This window comes from Heterocephalus glaber, unplaced genomic scaffold (assembly GCF_053883595.1).
Source record: "Heterocephalus glaber isolate CG9 unplaced genomic scaffold, H.glaber_assembly_v1.0 deba00001845, whole genome shotgun sequence".
NCBI lineage: Eukaryota > Metazoa > Chordata > Mammalia > Rodentia > Bathyergidae > Heterocephalus > Heterocephalus glaber.
Window position 1 is genome coordinate 1,033,628 of NW_028258494.1, and position 23,392 is coordinate 1,057,019.

The window sequence follows — 23,392 nt, forward strand, 5'->3', positions numbered from 1 at the left end:
TTCCAGGCCTGGAAACACCCTCCCCTTCTGCTGCCTCCAACATGGCAGCAGCACATGACAGTATTTGTAATAGCATCCGTTTGCAATACCTAACAATCACACTCATCTTGGGGAGTTGTACAAATACGTATCACACTTTAATCATTTTATTTCCCCTTCCCCTCATCTCTCTCCCTTCTCCCCCACCTCCAGATCCCCTTCCCATCTCCCGCAAGTCTACCTTCCTGTTTTCTGTCATCTAACTTTTATTTGCCCTTTACTTGTATTTTGAGTTTTTCATTTAAGAGGAACCATGTGATATTTAACCTCCTGTACCTGCTTTTTTTCACTTAGCATTATGGTCTCGAGGTGCAGCGATTTTCCTACAAATGACTCAAATTTATCCCTCTGTTGTGTATATATACTATATTCTCCTTTTCCTTTCATCTGTTGATCTACATATAGGCCACTTCCAAGATTTAGATATTAGAAATATGCTGCTATAAACATGGTATGCATGGTTCACTGAAATATGATGTCCTTAACTCTTTTGAGAAGATACCCAGAAGTGGAATAGCTGAGTCAAATACAATTTCTAGTTTTAGTTTTTTGAAGAATCTAATGTCCATATTGGTTGTTCTGGTTGACACTACCACCAATTATGAAGAAGGATTCTTTTCCCCACAACCTCACCAGCATTTGTTTGTTTTTTAAAAAATTTTTTGATGATAGCCATTATTTCTGGAATAAGATGGATTCCCAGTATTGTTTTGATTTGCATTTTTGTATATGTGCTGCCAAAGCAAGCACTTGATTTGCATTTTCTAATGGCCTAAGATGTTGAAGATTTTTTGTCATGTGTTTATTGGTCATTTGGGGCTGATTTTAAACATCCATTCCCTGCCACAGCATCCTCCCTGGATGAGCTCCAGAGGCCACTGAAGGAGGCAGTTGTAAAGACTGTCTTCTCCACATTTCCCACTGTTGTTGCTGCTGCTGGGGCTGCTGAGGCTGCTACTGGCAGGTCAGTGGCTGCTGAGGAGAAACAAAAAGAAAATCATTGCAATCATCAAGCAGCTAATACAGAGGCCTCTACTCAGCTGTTGTTCAGAGCCAGGCTGCAGCCAAGAGAGGGGCATCAACAACCACCAAGTCCAGAGCCATTTTCTTCCTGAAGAAGAATACCCACCACAAGCATCTTCCACCATCTCTCTCCTTTTTCTTCAGCCACAGGTTCCCACACATGGCAGCCAGCATCAAAGAGATCATTAGCAGAAACAAAAGGAGATATCAAGAGAATAAATTCAAGTTAGGCTTGATTTATATTTATCCAAATATTATTACTATGAGATTTCCTGCAGAGAGACTTGAAGGTATACACAGGAATAACATTGATGATGTAGTGTGGTATTTGCTTTCAAACCCTAAAACCATTACAAGGTGTACAGTGTATGTGCTGGAACACATTATAACACCCCAAATTTCCTTCACTTGCAGAGTATTCATTTGAAGAGCCTCTCACCACAACTAGAATGTAGCACTCTTTTGTGAAGATCTTGACCAATGGCTAAGGAAGATGACAATTATCTTGTGGCAATTCACTGTAAAGCTGGAAAGGGAGTTACTGATGAAATGGTTCATGCATATTTATTACATCATGGCAAATTTTTAAAGGCATAAGAGGCTTTGGATTTCCATGCTGAAATCAAGACCAGAAGAGAAAAAAAAAGAAATTATTCCCACTCAGAGACACTATGAGTGTTGTTAAAGCTCCCTGCAAAAGAATCATCTGGATTATAGACCTGTGTCACTGTTGTTTCACAAGATGATGCTTGAAACTGTTGCAATGTTGAGTTGGGGAACTGGCAATCCTATTTGTGATCTGCCTGCTAAAAGTGAAGATATATCCCTCCTATTCAGGGCCCACAAGACAAGAATGCAAATTCACTTCATTTGAGCTCACTCAGCCATTGCCTATGTGCAGTGAAAACAAAATTTCTTTCTTCCCTAAAACAAGATGATTAAAAAAGGAACAAAATATTCCACTTTGGGGTAAATATTTTCTTTGTACCTGGACCAGAATTGAAGCCTCAGAAAAAACAGAAAATTAAAGTCCATATGATCCAACAATTTATGATATTTGCAGAATAGCACATTCAGATAATGACAAAAAATCTCAAGGTCTTATCTTAACAAAGAATGATCTTGACAATGCAAATAAAGATATGGTCCATGAAAAAAAGAGAAATATAGAGTAACCAAACAATATTTTACAGATTGTTAGGGTAACTAAAAATGTTTCTGATGATGTAGAAATTACAAACCATCTAGTGCGAATGTCAATTAATTCAACTATTTAGAAAATGTTTTGGGGGATTGCACAAAAAAAGAAAAATTATACTCTTAAAACTAATAATGTCACAAAAAATCTATCTTTCATTTTCATGTGGAAACATGAGAGAACATTCATTTTATCCACAGTGTCAGAAAAAGATCTACCTAAAATTCATCAATATTAGAAGGACTCCTTATTTTTTGTCACTATACATCATGTAAAATGGAGAACACTGTAAATTAATGTATCACTGGTAAACCAGATGACATGATGGAATACCAGAAGATCAATGAGGAAAATAACAATATATAGAAAATAACAAAAATATAGAAATAATTCATCACCTTAAGTTTATCAATGTCACAAAAAGCAAACTGATGTTACAAGTTATCCAGGCATGTTTAAAAGGTGACTATGAGACATTATAGTCATAGGGAATTGGTTTTGTGAACAAGTATGTAAAAAAAGTCATCAAAAATTGGTTGCGTTAATTCAATGTCTATTTCTACTTCTGTATACCTTGAAAGAGTCTATAAAAGTACACTTAAAGAAAATAAACTGGCATGTGTACTTTCTCTGCAAAGACCTCTGTTGTATATAAGGGCCATTCCCCCCTCTCGTGTTATAAGTTCATAGTCACCATTGAGGGGGATCGAGATATGGAAGTATTATTTGGACAGCCACCATTTAACTCAAGTCAGAAATATATTTGATTGACTCCATAGAGAGGTCTGTAATCAATGCACTGGGAGAAGAACACTCAGTTTCAGTTTTTGGCCTCCATCTATATATAAAAACTGAGAATTATCCTAGGAAGAGGCACCTCTAAATAAAGTCCTAATCCTTGAAGCTATACATGCCCAATTTCTAAAATCCTTATAATGAACAGTAGTCCTCATTGTCTAAGCATAATAAATTTAGAGTTCCTTTTTATGAGAAATGAAGACATTTTTCACTGATGAAGTTCAAAATTTCAAATCTCACAAGGCCATCTGAAACTTCTGAGGTGATATAATTGTGATAATTATATAATTAGTGAAACTGAGTAAGGTAGATGGTAATATGTCCCTTATAGGAGACTGTTTTCCCAGGACAAGTCTCAGTATTTTTTTCATGGAGCATGAAGTTACTGATTTTGCCTCATAGTAAGTGTATATGGTAGTGCAACTCATATTACCTTAACCATGAGGGTCAAACACAGAAGCCAGCCCCAGATATTAACACAGCCTTGCTTAAACCTTTCTCTCCCCCATTCACCTTTTCCAACATTCCCTCTGAGATTCAGCCATATGGAATTGCTAAAACTGAATGTCTAACTCCAGTGCTACTTCCATGAAGTCCAAGCAACAAGATGGAGTTTAGAGATTAAAATCATTTGTCAATCATCACACCCCTGGCAAAACAGCAAAATCGGGGTTGAAGTCCAAGTTCAAAGGTACTCAGACATCATAGAATTGGGCATTTTGGCTCCTTGATATTGTAATTTGAAGTTATTCTAGAAACCAAAGCTCCAAACCAATGGCACAATCACACAAAAGATAGTCCAACAATCAGACTCCTCAAGGCTCCCTTCATTTCCTTGTTCCTCAAACTGTAGATAAGTGGGTTCAGTGTTGGAGGGATCACAATGTACATCACTGAAGCCACTACATTTTTAATGGAGGAGTCAGTAGCTGCAGAACTCATATAGACTCCAAAACCTGTCCCATAGAACAAGGACACCACTGAGAGGTGAGACCCACAGGTGGAAAAGGTTTTGTACCTTCCCCCCACTGATGGGATCCTCAGAATAGAGGAGACAATTTGTATATAAGAGAAAATAATCCCAAAAAGAGGTACACCAAAAAATATGACACCCACTATGTATACCAGCAGGTTGTTGATGAAGGTATCAGAGCAGGCGAGCTTGATGACCTGAGCAAGTTCACAGAAGAAGTGGAGGATCTCCAGGTCTGTGCAGAAGGACAGCCGCAGCACCATGAAAGTGTGGAGCAGGGTGTGCACAGTGCTAATGAGCAGGGAAAGTAGAACCATCAGGACACAGAGGCAGGGGCTCATGATGACTGTGTACCTCAGAGGATGACAAATGGCCACATAGCGGTCATAGGCCATGACTGCAAGCAGACAATTTTCCAAGCCACAACAAAGCAGAGCTAAGCAGGTCTGGGAGAGACAGCCTGTGTAGGTGATGCTCTGATCCTGTGTTTGGATGTTCACCAGCATCTTTGGAAGCATGATTGTGCTTACAGAGATATCAATGAAGGACAGGTTAGAGAGGAAGAAGTACATGGGGGTGTGGAGGTGGGAGTCAGAGCTGACAGCCAGGATGATGAGCAGGTTCCCAAGCACTGTGACCAGATACATGGACAGGAACAGGCTGAAGATGAGGGGCTGTAGCTCCGGGTCATCTGTCAGTCCCAAAAGATGGAATTCTAAAACAGTTGTTTGGTTACTGTGTTTCATGTTACTAGTAAATCTCATAGAAAACATGATGTGAAAAAAAAAAAAAACCATGGTGTGAAAATACAATAAAAATATTTGTTTCTAGCCAAACAGCAGGAGTATGACATGGTGACTTGGTAGAAAGGAAAATCCTTGGTACTGTTATAGTGTTACTGATGACAAGATATGGGAATGGGAACCCACGCTGCAGGTGGATTTTATATATCTAAAGTTTGAAAACCAGGGTTTTTACAAAAAAAGGAAAATTATCTTGTGTATACAATGGAACCAAAGGGTTATTCAGATATTTTTGTCACTGTTTCTTTCCATTCCTCTTCTCTCTTCTCCTCCTCTAACTTCCACACCCTTTATTGGAAACCAACACTTTTTCACACATTGTTGTAAGTGTTGAGACTGTAAGAAATAAGACATGCAATTTCCATAAGAATTAGTCCATGCCTTCAATAGAAATAAAGATGAGGATTAACTTATCAAATATGTCTTCCAAAGCCATGTCTGCCGCGTTGGCATCTCAAGGGCTTCAGATCATCTGAAGGGCTTGTCAAATTATAGTTGCGATAATTGATGCTCTCTCCCTGCCAGACATGAATGTCACAAGGTTATGTAATGCACATAAACTACACTGTTCATGTTTGGCAAACTCTGAGTCAGAACTTAGGTTATCTGGCTGCTGGATCGATTCTCATGACCAACTTCTGCTAATGATTGTGGAGAGCATAAAGTCAGTAATGCTAAATGATCACATAGGTCTTTGAAATTTTCAGTATAGTTCTTTTTTATTCATTAGGTTTATTGGTACATTTTAGGTATACAATACAATGACATTCATCATTGGGAATTTGTACCCTTACATGATATATCTTGGTTCTTATTTTCCCCATTTCACTGCCCTCCCTTCAACCCTTCTACTTACAAAGAGATTGCTTCCATTTTTTCCTTTTCTCATATTTTTTGTTTCCCTTCTTTCTTTTCCTTCCCCCCACTGGTTCCCCTTCCCTTTTAGACCTTTTCTTCCTATTTCACATTATCTAATATACATTTTGATCCTTATTTTCACTTTCAGTTTCTCACACCGAGAAACTGTCATGAACAAAGATATTTTTTTGTTTTCCTTTCTTTCTAGGTATGCCCACTTCTACCACTTCTACAATTAAGGAGAGGGAGATTCATCCAGGTAGATTTGAACAATAATTAGAAAATATTGTTTTTAAATTCAAGCCCATAAGAATCTCCCTGGAAATGCCAGAAATCCGCTTTAGCCATAAATTCTAGAAGAAATGGGTAATCATGTTGAAAACACTTTGTCTTATCCTAAGGGAACATCTTTCCTTAGTGAGAGAGGTATCATATCATTACACAGAATAAACAAGTACTAGCCACATGAGTGAAAGAATGAAATGTAGAGGCTCTTATATAGACAGATTGAAATAACAACCAATTTGTTAATCTTCAGATGGCAGAGATGTCAAGATGACACTGATTTAGATAATCAGGTTTCCTAATAAGAGGGCCTCTCTAGAGCAAAGATCTTCCTCTCTTGGGGAAGACAGAAGCAGTAGGATGCTGATCATTTGGTGTAACATTAGATTCACACAGTCTGAATTTAATCCAGGACCTGGTATTTCCTTTCTGAATGAGGGAAAGTCTTCAACAATATAAGAAGCCGGGGTGTCCCCGTTTGCTTAATGAAACTGTTTGATGAATGTGTTCTTTAGCTGTAGTTTCATAATCATTTCTCAGTTTAGAATTCTGCCCATATTGTGTATCTTAAGTATACACAGTTTTTCTTTGTGTAATTATGCCTCACTAAATTTGGGAGGAAACTGCATGTGAATCTTTTGCTTGATGAGAAATGAATACAGCAAAGTGGCCAGCACAGTGCTGGCAATTGGAACCCTGGCATTTGTCTGTCCTATCGTGTGCATGACAATAGCAAGTGATGTTGTTCACCCCTTAGAAGGAATAGACATCTGGAGCAGGGGAAGGAAGAAAGACAGAACATCTCCAGCATATGACCTGCACATTTTGGGGAAGATTTTATGTGCTGAATCTACCACTAGGAATATTGGTTTGCAGAAAAGTACAGAAAGATGCATCAGTGATACCGATATTCCTTTGGCTATATAATATCTAACACTGAAAATGAATCAAATGGTAAATGCATTAGACACAGGAATCACAAAATTATGACTACCTAAATAGGAAAAAAATGTATATGTAAGTAGCATTCCTTGAGAAAACTGGAAATATTTTAACCTTCTCAGAGAAGTGTGTTTCATTACAGATTATTCAGGCATGATGGGAAGTAAAAGCATGCCAGTCAGCATTCATCACTCACCAGTTAAAACTATTCTAATTCATGAAGAGTCAGGGCATTTAAAAAAGCTGTGTTATGTACTTGTACCCACTCCCCAAGATGATTGTAAACTATATGTACTGCAAACATGTACTAATAAAAATAAAATAAACGGTATCATAGGATAAAAACTCATATTTCACCATTTTTCCTTTAGACATCTTTAGTGCAAAAATATTAGAGGACTATTTGAAACCTCCATTTTATATTCTTGAATAAAACTGATTTTCTTCTTTCCCCAGGGAAAGTACCACCCTCATGAAACATACATTATTCTGTTCAGTTTTAATCAAATTGATATTTTTCTTTCAAATAATAAAAACTGCATAATGTTGTATTTGGTAAACTTTATATAAATAGAATCTTATAGCATATGATATTTATAATCAATGTTTTTGGTAATTTTTTTAAAATTAGCTTTGTTGCATTTAGTCCTTCTTTATAAATTTTTACTATTACATCATCCCACTTTCTTGTCACAGTACAATTTATTGTCTGCAAGTGATGTGTATGCCTGTTGACATATAGGTAGATGATGGCAGATAGATAGATGATAGATAGGTAGAGAGATAGATAGATAGATGATAGATTTGGATCGTGGGGAGATATTTTGGCTTTTTTCTACCACCTCCTTACCGACCGAACCATTCCACTATCTTTGAGCAAACGGTAGGGGCGGTCACCTCACCAGCCTCTCAACAGGACAACTGCCAACACATCCTCCCCCGATCAGCACAGGCCCCCTTCATCCTCTCAGGAGCACTTTCTTGTCATCAAATCTAACCCTCATGACTTTTCTTCCAACCTACAAGGAGGGCAAAGGACAGTTGGCTCAATACGCTGGCAAGAAAAGGGGAGAGTCGATGGAGAAAAGTTCCCCAGGCTGGGCCCGGAGACTCACTCACACCTTTCATTCCACAACGCTGGAAGGCTGGGGCAGGAGGACTGCCAGTCATTCGAGCCCAGCCCCAACCGCTTAACAGGTGACAGAGAAGCAGTCCCCAAATGAAAACATTTCACAAAATGCCCAGGGGGAGAGAGCTCATTTCGAACGTCTCTGTGTACTGGCCTAGCAACAGTGGACTCAAAAGAGCTAGCAAGAGAGCGAGAAAGAGAGAAACAAAGAAACCCAGGCAGCCTGCCAGCCAGTCAGCCAGACAGACAGACAGACACACGGACAGAGTGGGGAGAAGAGCACGGTTCGAGATTTCTTTGATCATTATCATAGGGTAAATGAAGACCGACCTGCGAGATCTCCCCAAGTGGGTGGGAGGCCTGGCCAGGTGCATTGTGGGAAACCAGGTCGGAGCAAACCTCCTTTTGTCTGGACCCTTGAGACCAAACTGGGAAAATCTTGGGCTCTTCGGTTTCCAGACCCAGGAGACCAAACGCCAACCTCATCCTTAATCCAACCATCCAGCAGCCCAATCAGCCACAAAACCAACCATCCACTTATCCATCCACTTATCCATCCACCCATCCCCCCGTCCACCCATCCATCCAGCCATCCAGCCAGCGAGCCAGCCATCCATTCATACATCCACACATTCACCTGGCCACTTTTGTTTTTGTGGTTTTTTTCTTTTCTGTTTTTGGTCCATTGAAGATGATTCTTTCTGATGCTTATTCAAGAGACGTGTGTTGAGAGACAAGGGAGAAACAGGAAGCCAAAGATTGCCCTCGTGGAACTCAGCTTTTTCTTTGAAGAGGAGTGCCTCTGTCCAGGGCTCAAGGCTTCCGCACACACTGCAATGGATGCAGTTACCCAGATGCAGCTCTGGCTGCCCCTTGTTATTTCCATGTGATGCGATTGGACGCCCGTGCATGGGTGGGTGGTGCCTGAGAACTCGGCTCCCCGGAAGTGTGTGCAAGGGGGCGGGATTGAGGCCAGAGCTGATTGGTCCGTGGGTATGGTCGGGGTCCTTGGGCTCACAAAGTTAGCCAGTAGCAGGTGTTCGGGAGAGGGGTTCCAGGCGGGGAGGGCGGGGCGAGAGGAGAGGAGAGGAGACCTCGCGAGATCTGGCAGCCAGGACCAAGCCTCAGCAAGGCTTCTAGCGTTGGTAAGTGCACATCCACAGCACGCCCGGCGCACGGGTGATTCCAAGCTTGGGCCTCACACGCACCCCCCGAGGACCCTCAGCTGACCTCCCAGCCGGCGGTGAGCCGCGAGGATACGTGGGCCGTCCTCCCATGGCCCGCGTGATGCCCCCAACCGCCGCCACCCCAGCTCGCCTACAGGACCCCGCTCAGGCCAGCTCAGTGAGCCAGGGACGCCAGGCGGAAGCAGCCGCCGGGAGCCAGCCAGAGAGCGAGCGAGTGGGCCCTGCGGGGAAGGGGAGGCCTGGACGGAGGGAGATGGCCAGGGCTGGGGCGACGGAGGAGCGGGTGGGGCGAGCAGTGCACAAGCTGCGAGGCCGCCTGCTGGCCACCAGCGACCCAGACAGGCTTGCCAGGTATTTGCGGAAACTCTGTGCCCTGCCTGTGAGCGCCCAAGTGCGGGCGCAGACCCGCGTCCGAAAGACAGTCAAGCGCCTGCGCGGACACGCGCTGGTAGGCACCTTGGCCAGCGCCTTGGCGGCCCTCTGGAAAAGCTTGGCTCTTTGCCAGCGAAAGCCTGGGCCTGGGCCCCAGGACTTATAGGAGAGCAGGGGCTCAGAGGACGGCGGCGGCGACGGCGGGGGCGGGGGCGGCGGGGGCGGCGGTGGGGGCGGGGGCAGGGACCGAGGCGCGAAAGGCGGCAGGAACCCAGGTGGCGACGTCCTGCCGTCAGAAAGAAGGGACGCTTGGGGATCCCCGCACTACCGCGCAGCCCCCGGGAGCCCAGCCCGCAGCCCTGACTCTGTGCGGGGACAGACAGGGAGCCTGAGGGGGCTCCCTACAGCTCCCAAGCGGTCTCCCAACCTGCCAGGTCTCCGCTGAGGGCAGCACTCAACACCCGGAAACACACAGCACAGAAAATCGCCCCTCTGATGGCCAAGACCATGCAAGATTACAAGAATGATGAGTTACTATTCATATTTATTTATTTTATTACTTGTAACAAGGCAGAAAATAGCTCTTTTTCATGCTTCTGTAGATCATCAATGGCTACTTCGAGAATCTATAATCTAATACAATGGAGGATTCAGAAGAAATGGATTCCTAGAAAAAAATGAATAATCAAAGTTGATGCAAGAAGGTCTAAATTTCCTATATAAATAATCTAATATAAATAACGAAATCAAAGAAATAATTTAAAAACTACCAACAAATAAAAGTCCAGATTGTGATGCATTCACTGATGAATTTTACAAGAACTTCAGTGAAGATCTAAAGCTTATATTCCTCAAACTTTTTAAAGAAATTGAAAGGGAAGGAATACTCCCAATGCCATTCCTAAAACCTAGCAAGATCCTAACTCCAAAACCCAAAATATCCAGCAAAGAGTACTATAGGCTAATCTGTTTAATCAGTATAGATACAAATATCCTCAGTAATTTTCTGTCAAATAGAATACAACAAATCAAAGAAAAGGTAACACATCATGGCCAAGTAGACTAATTCCAGGGATGCAGGGATAGTTTAACTTATGCAAACCAGTAAATGATTATACCATATAAACTGAAGTAAGGACAAAAATCACATAATCATCTCAATAGATGCAGAAATAGGCTTTGAAAAAATCCACAATGTACTGCTTTTTTGCGGAGGGGGCGGGTACTGGGGATTGAACTCATGTCCTTGTGCTTGCGGGCAGGTAGCAGAACCAATGAGCTAAATCCCTGGCTCTACAATATATTCATTATTAAAAAAAAAAAAACCTTGAGGAAGTAGGCAAAGAAGGACCTTATCTCAAAGTGATAAAAGCCTTTTATGACAAATCAACAATCAAATTCATATTTAAAAGGGAGAAACTGAAAGATTGCTCTCTAAAATAAAAAACAATACAAAGATGTCTCTCTCATCACTCCTGCTCAATAGAGCAATAAGCTAGTAGAAAGAAATAAAGGGGATATGTACAGAAAAGGAAAAAGTCAAATTATCATTATTTGCAGGTAACATGATCCACTCCATGAAAGACAAAAAATTCCACCAAAAGATTTCTAGAATAACCAAATTCAGTACCATTGCAAGATACAAAGCACACAAAACCAATAGTATTGCTGTACACCAATAATAAAATTACTGAGAAAGAAATTAAGGAAACAGTATCATTCACAATATCATGATGAAAAATTAAATTCTTAGGAATTACCCTAAACAACAAGGTGTAAAATTACTAGAGCAAAAAGAACAGTAATGTGAAAAATATCAAAGAGACTCTAAGAAAATACAAAGATATCGCCTGTTTCTGGGTAGTCAGAACTGATACATTTTAAATGGTCATGCTTCCAGAACTGATGTACAGATTAACACAACACCAATCAAAATACCAATAGTATTCCTCACAGAAATAGAGAAAACAATGCTAAAATTCATCTGGAACAGATGAGACATAAAAAAGTAATCCTGGACAAGAAGAGCAAAGTGGGGGGAATCACACTCCTGGACTTCAAGTTATGCTACAAAGATACAGTGAGAAAGTACAGTGCGGTACTGGCAAAAGAAAAGCAAAACAAATAAACAAAAACAGACATATGGATCCATGAAAAAAATAGATTGCAGAAAAAACTACAGGTATCCTCAGCTACCTGATCTTTCACAAGGGAGCCAAAACTTTAATAAATGGTAATTGTAAAATTGGTTACCCACATGCAGAAGGTTGAACCAAGACCCATATCTCTCACCATGTACAAAACTAAAATAAAAATGGATCAAAGATCCAAACATTAAAACAGAAACAATCTGCCAGAAGATAAAATAGGTAAAACTCTTGAAGAAAAAGGCATAGGCCCATATTTTCTAAACAGGACCCTGGTTGCATAGAAAATAATACTGAAAATCAACAAATGGGATGATATCCATATAGGAAAGGAATCAAGAACCAGAGGGAATGGGATAGGAAGGGAAGGAAATTAGATAAAAAAGGAAATTTTGATTTTTGTATATGAGCATCATATTCCCACAGTGAGTAAAATCATTCCGTACTACAAATATGTACCAATACAAAAAATCAAATAAAATAATTTTTGTAAGTTACTAATCTCAGGGAAATATTAATAAAATATCTAAATACAGTAGATCTCTTTTAATTATCAAATGTTTTATAAGTAGATGTTGAAGTGATAGGTTTTAAAACTGTGTTCTTACTGCTACTTATAATTGTTTAGGAAAACATAAACAACTGAGGATTGTAGTACTCATTTTCATATGAGAGATCAGAGTGGAAATCCTTGTTGGAGAAAGGAATAGTACATTTCCTGGAGTTATAGGGATTGTGTCCCCAACACAAGATATGCCTTTGGTGATGCAAAAGACCTACTTAAGACATGTTTCTCAGTGTCAAACTTTGTACATAACTAGCTCAAGGCTGAGGTTACATGTTAGTGTTTTGCATCACTGAGCCCAGAATAGTCCATGGAAAAGAAGTAATAAGACTGATTTACCTGATTTTTAATTTGGCATCCTGGGAACAGAAAATCTGCAAAAAAAAATTACTTTGTGGAGAGGAAATTCCATAGGGAAAGTATGTGCTCAAGGATGGAATAACAAGCCAGTAATATACCTAGAGAACACACACACACAAAGACCTGTAAATATCTTCCTGCCCTAGGCCTTTGGTTCATGAAACATTTGCCTGGGAAGAACATGGTCATTTATTCTGGATTCTGGTCTCTGACTCAAGTACTAGAGTTGGACCTCTTCCTCCTGTTGTTTGGGCAGCATATCTTCACTCTCCAAGTAAACTAACTGAGGCAGAATTTGGACAAACACACAGAGACTTCCTTTCACAAAACCCATCCAGTTGAGCCCTTCAGCCCAGCAGGTGCAGCAGGAAAGCTGAGACTGGAAGACAAAAAATTTTAACTGAGGTACTGAGAGCCAGCTAACCCTAGCCTAGAATTTAGATACTGCTTTGCTTGTTTTCTTGCTTGTTTGATTAATACATTGATATAAGTATTTACCTTTCTGAAAAGAGAAATACTAAAGCCAGAAAAGTAGGGTTCAGTGTAGACACTTAAGTGATGACAGAAGCAGCTCAGGTAGAACAGGGATTGAGAAGCTTAAAATGATTTCATTATAGATAGAGCATATACCTAAGGACTTCTGCAATTAACCAGGTGGAACAGAAAAATGACACATTAACCTGGAGGACCACAGGCTGAAGTGAGTTCATTTCTTGGGAATATCATTTTGATTTGCTTTTTATTGTCTATTATCCATTTTCCATGTTTGTCCACATTTCAATGGAAATTTCCAGTTTACTTTTCCCTCTATTTACTTTTGGAATATTTTTGCCCCTAGAATTTTAAAATTATATTTAGTAAAATATTTTATTTTCTTACCTCCAAGTTTCTTGCCTTACACAAGACGAGTTTTCTCACACATAAACTTTACATAATTTTTGATGTTCCTCTAAGTGATACTGTTTGCTTTCATAATAAAGTGCTTAATTTTTTAGATTTGACATAAGGTATTTTAGCTAGTGTATCAATTAATTTCTCCTCTGCAGGTAGTCATTTATGCCAGCTTTTCTTTTCCATTCAGGCTTTTTCACCTAAATGGAAATATATCCTTGTCTTCTATTACATATCCATATATACTGATGTGTAATTCCTGATTCATTCAAGAAATTCAAACTGAGCGTATACTTTGGGCCACAACATTCAAAGAAAATTGTTTATGAAACATTTTTATATGTACATCTTTGCCACTTTATTATTCAATTTAGATAACATCAAATGATTTGTTTTATATAACTTCTTTTACTTAGTACTTGATGCTTTATTTGATCTTTTAATAGAGTTATTCTGAAACAACTATTTTACTCCCTTGCCCAATTATTTCACAATTTCTTCTTTTGTTTAATTTCATTCTGTGTCACAAGGACATATTCACATATTGCCATTAGAATAGAAAACTAAACAAAGCACATAACTCCTGTTCATTTGGACCTAGCTTCATAATGTCAAGGTACACTATAGTGTAATGGACATGCATGCCTTGTAATGCTCTCAGGGATCAGCTATATTCAGGACTTTATTCAGCATGAAATGTCAGACTTGTAGGGTTTTAGTGAATATAGTCTGAAGAGGCCTGACTTGTGGATGTCGGATAAAGATCACAACCAGGTGTGCATTGCCCATGCAATTTCCCCAAAAGGTTTTAATTCAGAAAGCCCAGGAATAACACAACACATTGCACACAAAAACAACTGAAAAAAAAAGGCTGGCTTCATCTGCTTTCATCTTAGATAAACCAATTGGATTTATTTTTTTATTCTGGTCAATTCCCCAGAAAGACAAATGCCAATTTGCTATACTGTGGAAACTCATGAGGGATTGGATGGATGAGGAAATATTGATCAGTTTTAGAAATACATTTAGGTGGGTAAAATAAGTTTAGGTGATGACTATCACACAGTAATGTGAATATAGTTAACAGTGATGTATAATAAATTTCAAAATATACAAGTGAACTTTAAAGGCTTTTATTACAATGAAACATGTTAAAAATAATGGATGTATGAACTATCTTGATTTGATATTTACTCAATGTGTACAGTTTTTAAGATATCACATATTGTCTCATAAATGTGTTCCATTGTTAACTGTGAATAAAAAAGCAAAACTCCCAATTACTTCAAGCCATGTTGCATGGTACAACAATAATTCTCTAATGTTTCATATACTCAAATTGCGTTGCTCTTTGTAGAGTTCCTTTCTGATCCCTTGGTTAATTCTTCTTTAGTGGACTTTTTTTAAACTTTATGGTTAGTAATCTGTATGTGCCTTGGTACCAAAAAGACATCATTACATTTTTCTTTTGATAAACTTATATTTGCTCATATTTATAATTTTTGGATATCCTGCAGAAGATACAAAGTTAGAACACAGTTACAAACAAGCTTGTACTTTCTTACAATCTTGGCCCCTTAGAACCATTCAGTTCCCTTTAGAACCTCTCTCCACATGCACTGAAGATTGTTGTATTTAAACATGGGGTGGAAATATTACTAATAAAATTGAGACCCCCTATGATATATGTATGATACTTATGAACAGGAATTTCTGGGCACAATTCATACAAACTTTCAGATTAAATAATTTTATATTGATACATTGCCTGGTATCCATTCTTTTTAAATAGTGTGAGTTAAATTGAGGACAGAGTGTTAACATGGACTAGGAGACTGTGGATTGTGATACATTCTTAAGCAGGCTTTGTGTATGTGTTTGTGCATGTGTACACTCATGCATTTGTGCTTGTCTATGTGTTTGCCTTTATAGGAGAGAGCAAGCTTCAGAGTAACAGGAACTGGGTTCAATATGTTGTAAAATGTAATTCGTAGTACAGAAGCCAGATCATAAAACAACAAGTCGACATAAACAGGAATGATTTTCAATTCTCACAGGTCCTTGAAGTCAACTTAAAATGGCATATGCAATAACATCTGGACAGGGAGGCTTTTTGTTTATTGACTCTTTTGCAGCAATGAGGCCATTTTATTTTTTATTCAAATACCATCCCATATAATTATCTTCCTTGCTTACACTTCTTGTTATGTTGGCTCCTCGTTATCCTTGAACACCTGATACAAGTACTTTTCTCAGGACCTTTGCAGTGGCCCTTTCCCCTGCCTGCTGTAACCTTCTGGAAATGATTTTGTGGATCCTTCTTTCTTTTTACAAAGGTTTCTTTTCAAGTGTCACCTATCTGCCTGTCTTACCTAAGCACCTAGTACAAAATAAGACCCATTATGTACATTTTTCTTTTTAACTGCTTTTTTTCCCTTCATATTACCTGCCACTATATATATGATTATTCCTTTAGTTGTGTTTCCTTCAATTTTCATGTATTACTTCTTCGTTTGATTTTAGGGACATTCAGTTTTTTAATACTTATCAGTCATCTGTAGACAATGCCCAAAACTTGGCCATCACTGAATTATTCTCCTCAAAGTCATGAAGAAATTTGAATTTTTAATATAGACTATCTTGTAAAAAGATAAGAGTGAGACAAGAATTCCAAATCAGACATGTCAAGGGGATCCCATTAAGTGGAACTGATTTATAAACAAAATATAGCATTTAGAGTCTGGACAAGAGAACAGGAATGATAGCTTTTCTGTCAGATTAATATTCCATAATTGTGTCATGTTATTTTTCTCTTAGTCACACCAACTAGATGGAACCACATAATGAAACACAGACTTCCCAATTTCTTCTTCTGGGAATTTCAGAGGACTCCAGCTTGCAACTCTTCCTCTTTAGACTCTTCCTGTCCATGTACCTGGTCACTGTGCTTGGAAACCTGCTCATCATTCTGGCCACAATCTCAGACTCCCACTAGCACACACCTATGTACTTGTTCCTCTCCAAACTGTCCTTTGCAGACATCTGTTTCACATCTACCAGCATCCCAAAGATGCTGGTAAACATTCAAACACAAAACAAGGTCATCACCTATGAAGGCTGCATCACTCAAGTATACTTTTTTATAGTCTTTGGGGTTTTGGACAATTTCATCTTAGCTGTGATGGCCTATGACCACTTTGTTGCCATCTGTCATCCCCTACAGTACATGGACATCATGAACCTCAGGCTCTGTGGACATCTGGTACTGGGCTCCTGGATCACAACTGCCTTAAACTCCTTGTTACAAACCTTAACAGCATTAAGGCTATCCTTCTGTACAGACTTGGAAATCCCACACTTTGTATGTGAACTTAATCAGTTGGTCCTGCTCGCCTGTTCTGACACCTTTGTTAATGACATGGTGATGTATTTTGCAGCTGTGCTGTTGGGTGGTGGTCCCCTTGCTGGTATTCTTTTCTCTTATGCTAAGATAGTTTCAGCCATTCGTGCAATCTCATCAACTCAAGGGAAGTACAAAGCATTTTCCACCTGTGCATCTCATCTCTCTGTTGTCTCCTTATTTTATTGTACACTCCTGGGTGTTTACCTTAGTTCTTCTGTTACCCAAAACTCACACTCAATTGCAAGAGCTTCAGTAATGTACAGCGTGGTGACTCCCATGCTAAACCCATGCATCTATAGTCTGAGGAATAAGGGTATAAGGGGAGCTCTGAGAAGAATCTTCAGAGTGAAGCCATAAAAGAGTCATATTTAAGAAGTGCCTGTGGTCATGGGACTCTAAGCCACAGGTTCAGACATTGTATTTAATTAGACTATGAAATAGAACCTTCTGTTACCATTTATTTCCAGAAGTTCTGATGTGTTTTCAATTGGTTTGTGGAATTTAATGTCATTATAAAGCTATCAGCTTTGCCTGACATCTAACTTCATTTTTAAGCTTTCTGCTTCCCCTAGAACATAATATTTTCCTACCTGATCTTTCTATTTCCCCAGTGATTTTACTAGGATCAGAAATGATTTGAAGATTACCATTAATCTCATAGAATGATGAATTTGTTACTCCTATGGAATAGCAAATGTAGGTGACTGAAATTTTTTATATAATTTTATTACAGAAGAAATTCTGTAAAAATTTTTAATTTTCTGTCCATTGCTCCTTTTTATATAGCTATAATTAGTGTTTTTCTTTATAATATAAATGTCAGTATATGCTGGTTTCATATTTGATTATTGGATTTTATTATTCACTTAAGGACACAATTTTCTTTTCAGCAGAGTTTTCACAATGCCTCATATTCCTTGGCACAATATGAAAAGGAAAAGAATAGTTTAGAAAGAAGGAAAGAAGGAAAGAGGGGCAACAGCAAATGAAGAGATAAGATTGACTTTCTTATTATTTTTATATCTGGACTTGTGAGCTAGTGGAGATATGGTTTGCAAAATTATTTTGGTGTGAGGAAAAAGAAAAAAGGTAATTAAAATCGGGGATTGAGACAAGCTATGGTTGCATCAGAATCAATATGTTGATAGAAACCTTATATTTGATTACTCTAAATACATTACTTTGTGAGGCTTGACATGTCTGTAAAAGATACTATTTAAACTAAAGGACTAAATAATTACGTTTTTTTCATTTTCACATATACAGCCACCACCCATATACTTTACAGATGAAAAGAGAAAAAGAAAAGAAATAATATGTATAGAGAAAAGAAAAAATCCAGCCACATACACATGAACACACAAAATTTAAGGAGACTTCTCAGTCCCATTTATACTGCAACCAGAATTCTACCAGTAGTAATTGTTGGAAACTGAGCTTGAATCCACCAGATATGAATCAGGGCCACAGGACAAGTCTACTACTGATGCTTGAGAAAGTTCCCTCATATGGTTCATTCTCTTTTTTGCTAGTGAGTGAAGGCGCTTGGGGTTTTGAATGAACCCAACAGCCTACTTCTAGCTCCCTCAACAGGCAGTGCTCTGCTTTGTTTCAGTTGCCCTCCTGTAGGCATCACTACCTGCAGGCTTTTTATCTCTGCTTTATGACTGGATAACTTCTGTTGTGTTAGAGCAGGTGAAAGCATGGTGGAGCTGGCCACATACAAAGTCATAGCATTGTTTTCATTTTCGCTTATCACATGTAAATATTTATATCTAAATTACTTTGTCATATACCTTCACATAAACTTTTAAATTTTCATTGCATTTTCTTTCCTATACTTATTTTGAAATCAACACAATTTCTTGCATTCTCACTCCCGTTCTTGATGCCCTACCATCTTAGATCCTCTTAATATATCTGTCATTTTACTTTATGCACACATTCAAACTCATTTTTTTAACATTAACAGCTGTTTTTGGATTTTTCTGTAAAAAAGTATAACACTTCTCATTTCTGCCAGGAAAATCAGAGTACCCTTTTTTGTATATATTTAAAATTTTGAGGGTACTTTTGGGAAAACTACGGCATGTTAAGTAACAAAAACTTAGCCTCTACAAGATTAGGAGCCTAGACACTGAAAAATCATAACTTCGAGGAGGGGGAGAGGAGGAAAGTGGATCCCAGGAACCCAGGAAAAATCTGACCTGAAAATTGGAGCCTACAGAGAAACTGAACAGACAGTACACAATGAAGAATAAACCAGGAGCATTCTGTCCCTATTTCCCCTGCTCCTGGCTCCTGGTTTGTGAGAAAGGAAGACCAATTTACAGAGACACAGTGAAAGTGTGAGACTCCTGAGGGCTTCAGGGAGAAATATAGCACCAGAGGTGGACCTGCAGATGCTGACTGCTACAAAAGCTCAAAGATAACTCCAGTTCAAGTGCCTGCCATATCCCCTAGAGACAGTGGTCAGACACTCTTCCAAGGAAGGGTTGACTGAACCTGGGACTCAGAGCAGCCATGGTTAGGCTTCATTTCAAGACTCCCAGTGTTACACTCACCAGTAACTGGGTGAGTAACAGCCACAGGAAGCAGCTGTGGTCAGGGAGCCATGGTCAGACTGGCAAGAGAGCCCCAGTTCAGTTTACTGCCTGAATCACTCTAGTTTTAAATATCACAGAATTGACACTCTTCCTCTAATCGTACTGCCTGCTGGTGAGTGCACCCAGCATAAATTTAGGATCTGATTGCCTTATTTTTCTACCAGCATGAGCAGTGACCAGTCTTGACTTGGACATTGCCCCAAAATTGTAGATCCCAGAAAAAAAACTACACATTTGAGATCACAGAGAAATTTCCGTTTATTTTCTTTTTCTTTTTGGCTTTTGTTTCTTTCCTTTTCATTTGTTTGTTTTTATCTTTTGTGAATGTGTGGATTATTTGAATTTGTTCTTTTTGCTCTCTTCTATTTTCCTTCCCTGCTTTCTTCTTCACTAGTCTTTTGAGTGATGGTAAATTTTCCATTGTCCTTCATCCATTTTTTATCTCTTTTGATACTTATTTTTTCTTTATTTTTTTCTCTTCTCTCTTTTAATTTTTCTCTCTTTAATTATTTATCACTTATTTGTATTCACTATATAATCTCTTTTTTTCTGGCCCTTCCTTGTCTCTGATCTATTTTTTCCAGTTTTTTCCCTACCTTTACCTAATTCTACAAATATCCTTTTATTTCCCAAAAAGATCCTCTGTATTCTTCCTTCTCATATAATAGAGTTTAAAGTTTCAAAGTTTTCCCCATGCATTTCGCCATACTCAAATGCTTTATCTTAATAGTATAACCATAAAACTTTGCTAATTTTGATAGTTCACTCTGTAAAATTACTGTTGAATTCCTTTCTACCATTAGCAGATGGTAATTCTACCCTTTCAGATCTAATTCTACCATTGTGTTTAGTACATATTAATTGTAAATCAATACCTGGGTTGTCTTAATGTTTACAACAAGTTTGTAGATTTCTTCTATAGGATGAATGTGGTACATAATTGGTTCTTATGGCATGTTACTATCTGCTTTGTCTTGGATGGTATTACTGTAGCTTATTCACTGTTATTAACAAGATTGCATAATGTCACTATTACTCTGCAACCCAACACACACATTACCTTTGTGACTTTAACACAACTAGAGAACATTCCCAGAGAACTCAGTTGTTGAGGTAACTACACAGAACCATTCCTTCCCAAATTAACCAAGGTGCTCAGATCTTGGGGCAGTGGCAAAGAGCTATAGTTCTCTATGCCCAAAGTACATCATCAAAAAGCAAATAAGGAGATCTTTTTAGGAGCAACAAGATCTTTAGACTATAAGAATCCACAAACCTCAGCACAACACAAAGTAAACAGTAAAAATGAGAAGACAAGGCAACAAAATGTCTCCCAAAACTTGCAGATTCCCCAAAGCCAATCCAGGGAGAACTGAGGGAGCTGAGTAGCAAAATCCACACATTATAATTAGTTGAAAGGACAACACAGGAGGTTAGAAAACAGCTCAAAAGGTACTCAGAGATATTAGAGGAGAAATACAAGTTATAACAGATAATAAAAACAGGTTATGGAAGTTAAAACCAAAAAGTTGCAAGAGCTTTCAAAAGATTAATAAAAAGCAAAATGCACTAAACAAAATGTTTTTAAAAAACCACAAATTATCAATATACCAAACACTTGGAGTCCATGAATAGGTTTCATTCAGAAATCAGGAAAATTATAAATCATCTTTAAATTATGGGCAGCAGAAGAAAACAATGTGAGGACAGAATTTCAGAACTGGAAGACAATGATATTTTCAAAGTCCAAATACTCAAAAAAACCTTGAAAATAAGAGAACATGAAAAATGGATCCAACAACAGCTAGATGATGCAAAGAAGACTAATCTAAGAATAATTGGAAGAAATAAATATCAGAAGATAATGCAAATGACATAAATAAATTTTCACAGAAATAATGGCAGCAAATTTTCCAAATGTAGGGAAAGAAATAACCATACAGATAAGTGAGACATATAGAACCAAAAATAGCCATGAACAAAATAGAATCTATCTGTGTCACATTATATCCAAAGTACCAGGCATAAAACCTTAAAAGCTGTATGAGAAAGGTAACAAATCACATATAAAGGTAAACCCATTAGAATTACAGCAGACTTCTTAATACAAATTTTAAGTGCAAGGAGAGTTTGGACTGAACTGATCCAAGCCTTAAAATAAAACAATTTCCAACACAGACTGATATGTCTTGCAAAATTATCCTTCTAGTTTGATGGGAAAATATGATATTCCAATGATAAAGGGCACCTAAAGAAATTCAAGACCCATCAAAACTGCACTACAAAAACATTTTCAAGGATGTCTTAGAAAGCTATAATGAAATTAACAATGCTGAAGTGTCCAGTAGAGTAAAAGTCCCTGGAAGTTTGTGCACTTACATGGTGGGAAAAGAAAGAGAATCAGCAACAGAAAAACAACATAATGAGAACAGTAAGGAAATACCAATTAGTTATAACAGTCAATGCGAATGGTCTCAATTTGTGAATCTAAAAAAACAAATCAGTAAAATTAATCCAGAAACAATGTCCACCATTATATTTGTTGTGGGTTGTGTTTAGATGTTCCCCCAAAGTTTCATGTGGATGAAGTGGGACTTCCTTTTTCAGAGTTAGTTGAACCTGGCATGTGTGGTCCTGGGGTTAAGGGAATATGATTACTAAACCACTACATGTGAGTGATTAGTTTGGCACTACCCTAATCCCCCATAGTCTGAATAAGATAAAAGGCACAAAAATAGTGTCAAACTCCTCTTGTTGCCTTTGCTACCTTGTGCATTCCATGTTGTTTTTCCTCTGCAATGTCTGTTTGCCATTCCTGTCTTGGAGCTAGCTGACTATGGACTGAAATCTCTATGAGCTCTTAACCAAATAAACTCCTTCCTCTCTAACTTTGGGTGTTGGGTATTTTGTCCCAGCAACGAGAAAAAAGTAACTAACACAATACTGTATACAAGAAACATATTTAATGCAGAAGAAATTTCATAAACTGAGAAATTAAAGGATGGAATACAAAATTCCATGAATTGGAACCCAGAAGCAAGCAGGAGGAGCTCCCTCTTTTCAGAGAAACTGGACTTTCAGCCAGAACTGATCAAGAGAGACAAAGAGAGTCATTATATATTGTTTAAGATAATTATTCAACAGGAAGCGATAACAATTATAAACATATATGCACCAAAAAATAGTCCAACCACATATATAAACATCACTGGAAATGGAAATCAGATAAATATCAGTACAATTATAGTGGGGGGTCTTCAATGCCCAACTATCACAAATAGATCAACTAGACAAAAAAAACAGGAAAAAATATCAGAGTTGAACCAAACCTTCAAACAATTCAGATAAAATATTCAAACATAATAGATATATACACACTGTTCCGTGGAATACCCGAATACATATTCTCAGTTGCACATAGAGCATTCCCCAAAATAGACCACATACTACCCAATAGTGCAAAATAATTAAAATTATTCCACTCATATTTTACCATCACAGTGCGATGAAAGTAGAAGTCAATGGCAAAAGGAACTTCAGAAATTATGAAAATGCATAGAAATTGAACAGTACTCTCTGGAATAATCAGTGATTCACATAAGATATTGAGGAAGAAATAAAATAGTTCCTAGATTAAATGATAATGCAATTATAACATATCAGTGCTTATGAGACATAGAAATTAGTCCTCTCTCCAGGAGGAAGTTGCAATTTTTCTTATTCTGCAAATTGTACTTGCTTTGTTTCCTTTCCTGTTCAGAATCTTTTTAATATGATAGAATCCCATTTGTTGATTCTTAATGTTATTTCTAC

At 38.2% G+C, this 23,392-nt stretch overlaps 2 protein-coding genes and 1 pseudogene across 2 annotated transcripts; 2 read left to right on the top strand and 1 right to left on the bottom strand.

Annotated features, from left to right (window-relative positions):
• The first annotated feature begins 1,222 nt into the window (after positions 1 to 1,222).
• LOC101699742 (phosphatidylinositol 3,4,5-trisphosphate 3-phosphatase and dual-specificity protein phosphatase PTEN pseudogene) lies at positions 1,223 to 2,237 on the top strand (annotated as a pseudogene).
• A 1,604-nt stretch (positions 2,238 to 3,841) lies between these two features.
• Positions 3,842 to 4,903, bottom strand: LOC147820584 (olfactory receptor 7G3-like). Its single transcript, XM_087204037.1, has one exon. It carries the CDS (start codon positions 4,826 to 4,828, stop codon positions 3,842 to 3,844), a length of 987 nt encoding a protein of 328 aa, XP_087060163.1. The 5' UTR covers positions 4,829 to 4,903.
• Positions 4,904 to 9,044: 4,141 nt separating this feature from the next.
• On the top strand, positions 9,045 to 23,088 carry LOC147820585 (olfactory receptor 7A40-like). Its single transcript, XM_087204027.1, is given in 2 exon segments — positions 9,045 to 9,193; positions 16,388 to 23,088. A coding segment is annotated over 1 exon segment (930 nt). The 5' UTR covers positions 9,045 to 9,193; positions 16,388 to 16,400; the 3' UTR covers positions 17,331 to 23,088.
• Positions 23,089 to 23,392: the final 304 nt, after the last annotated feature.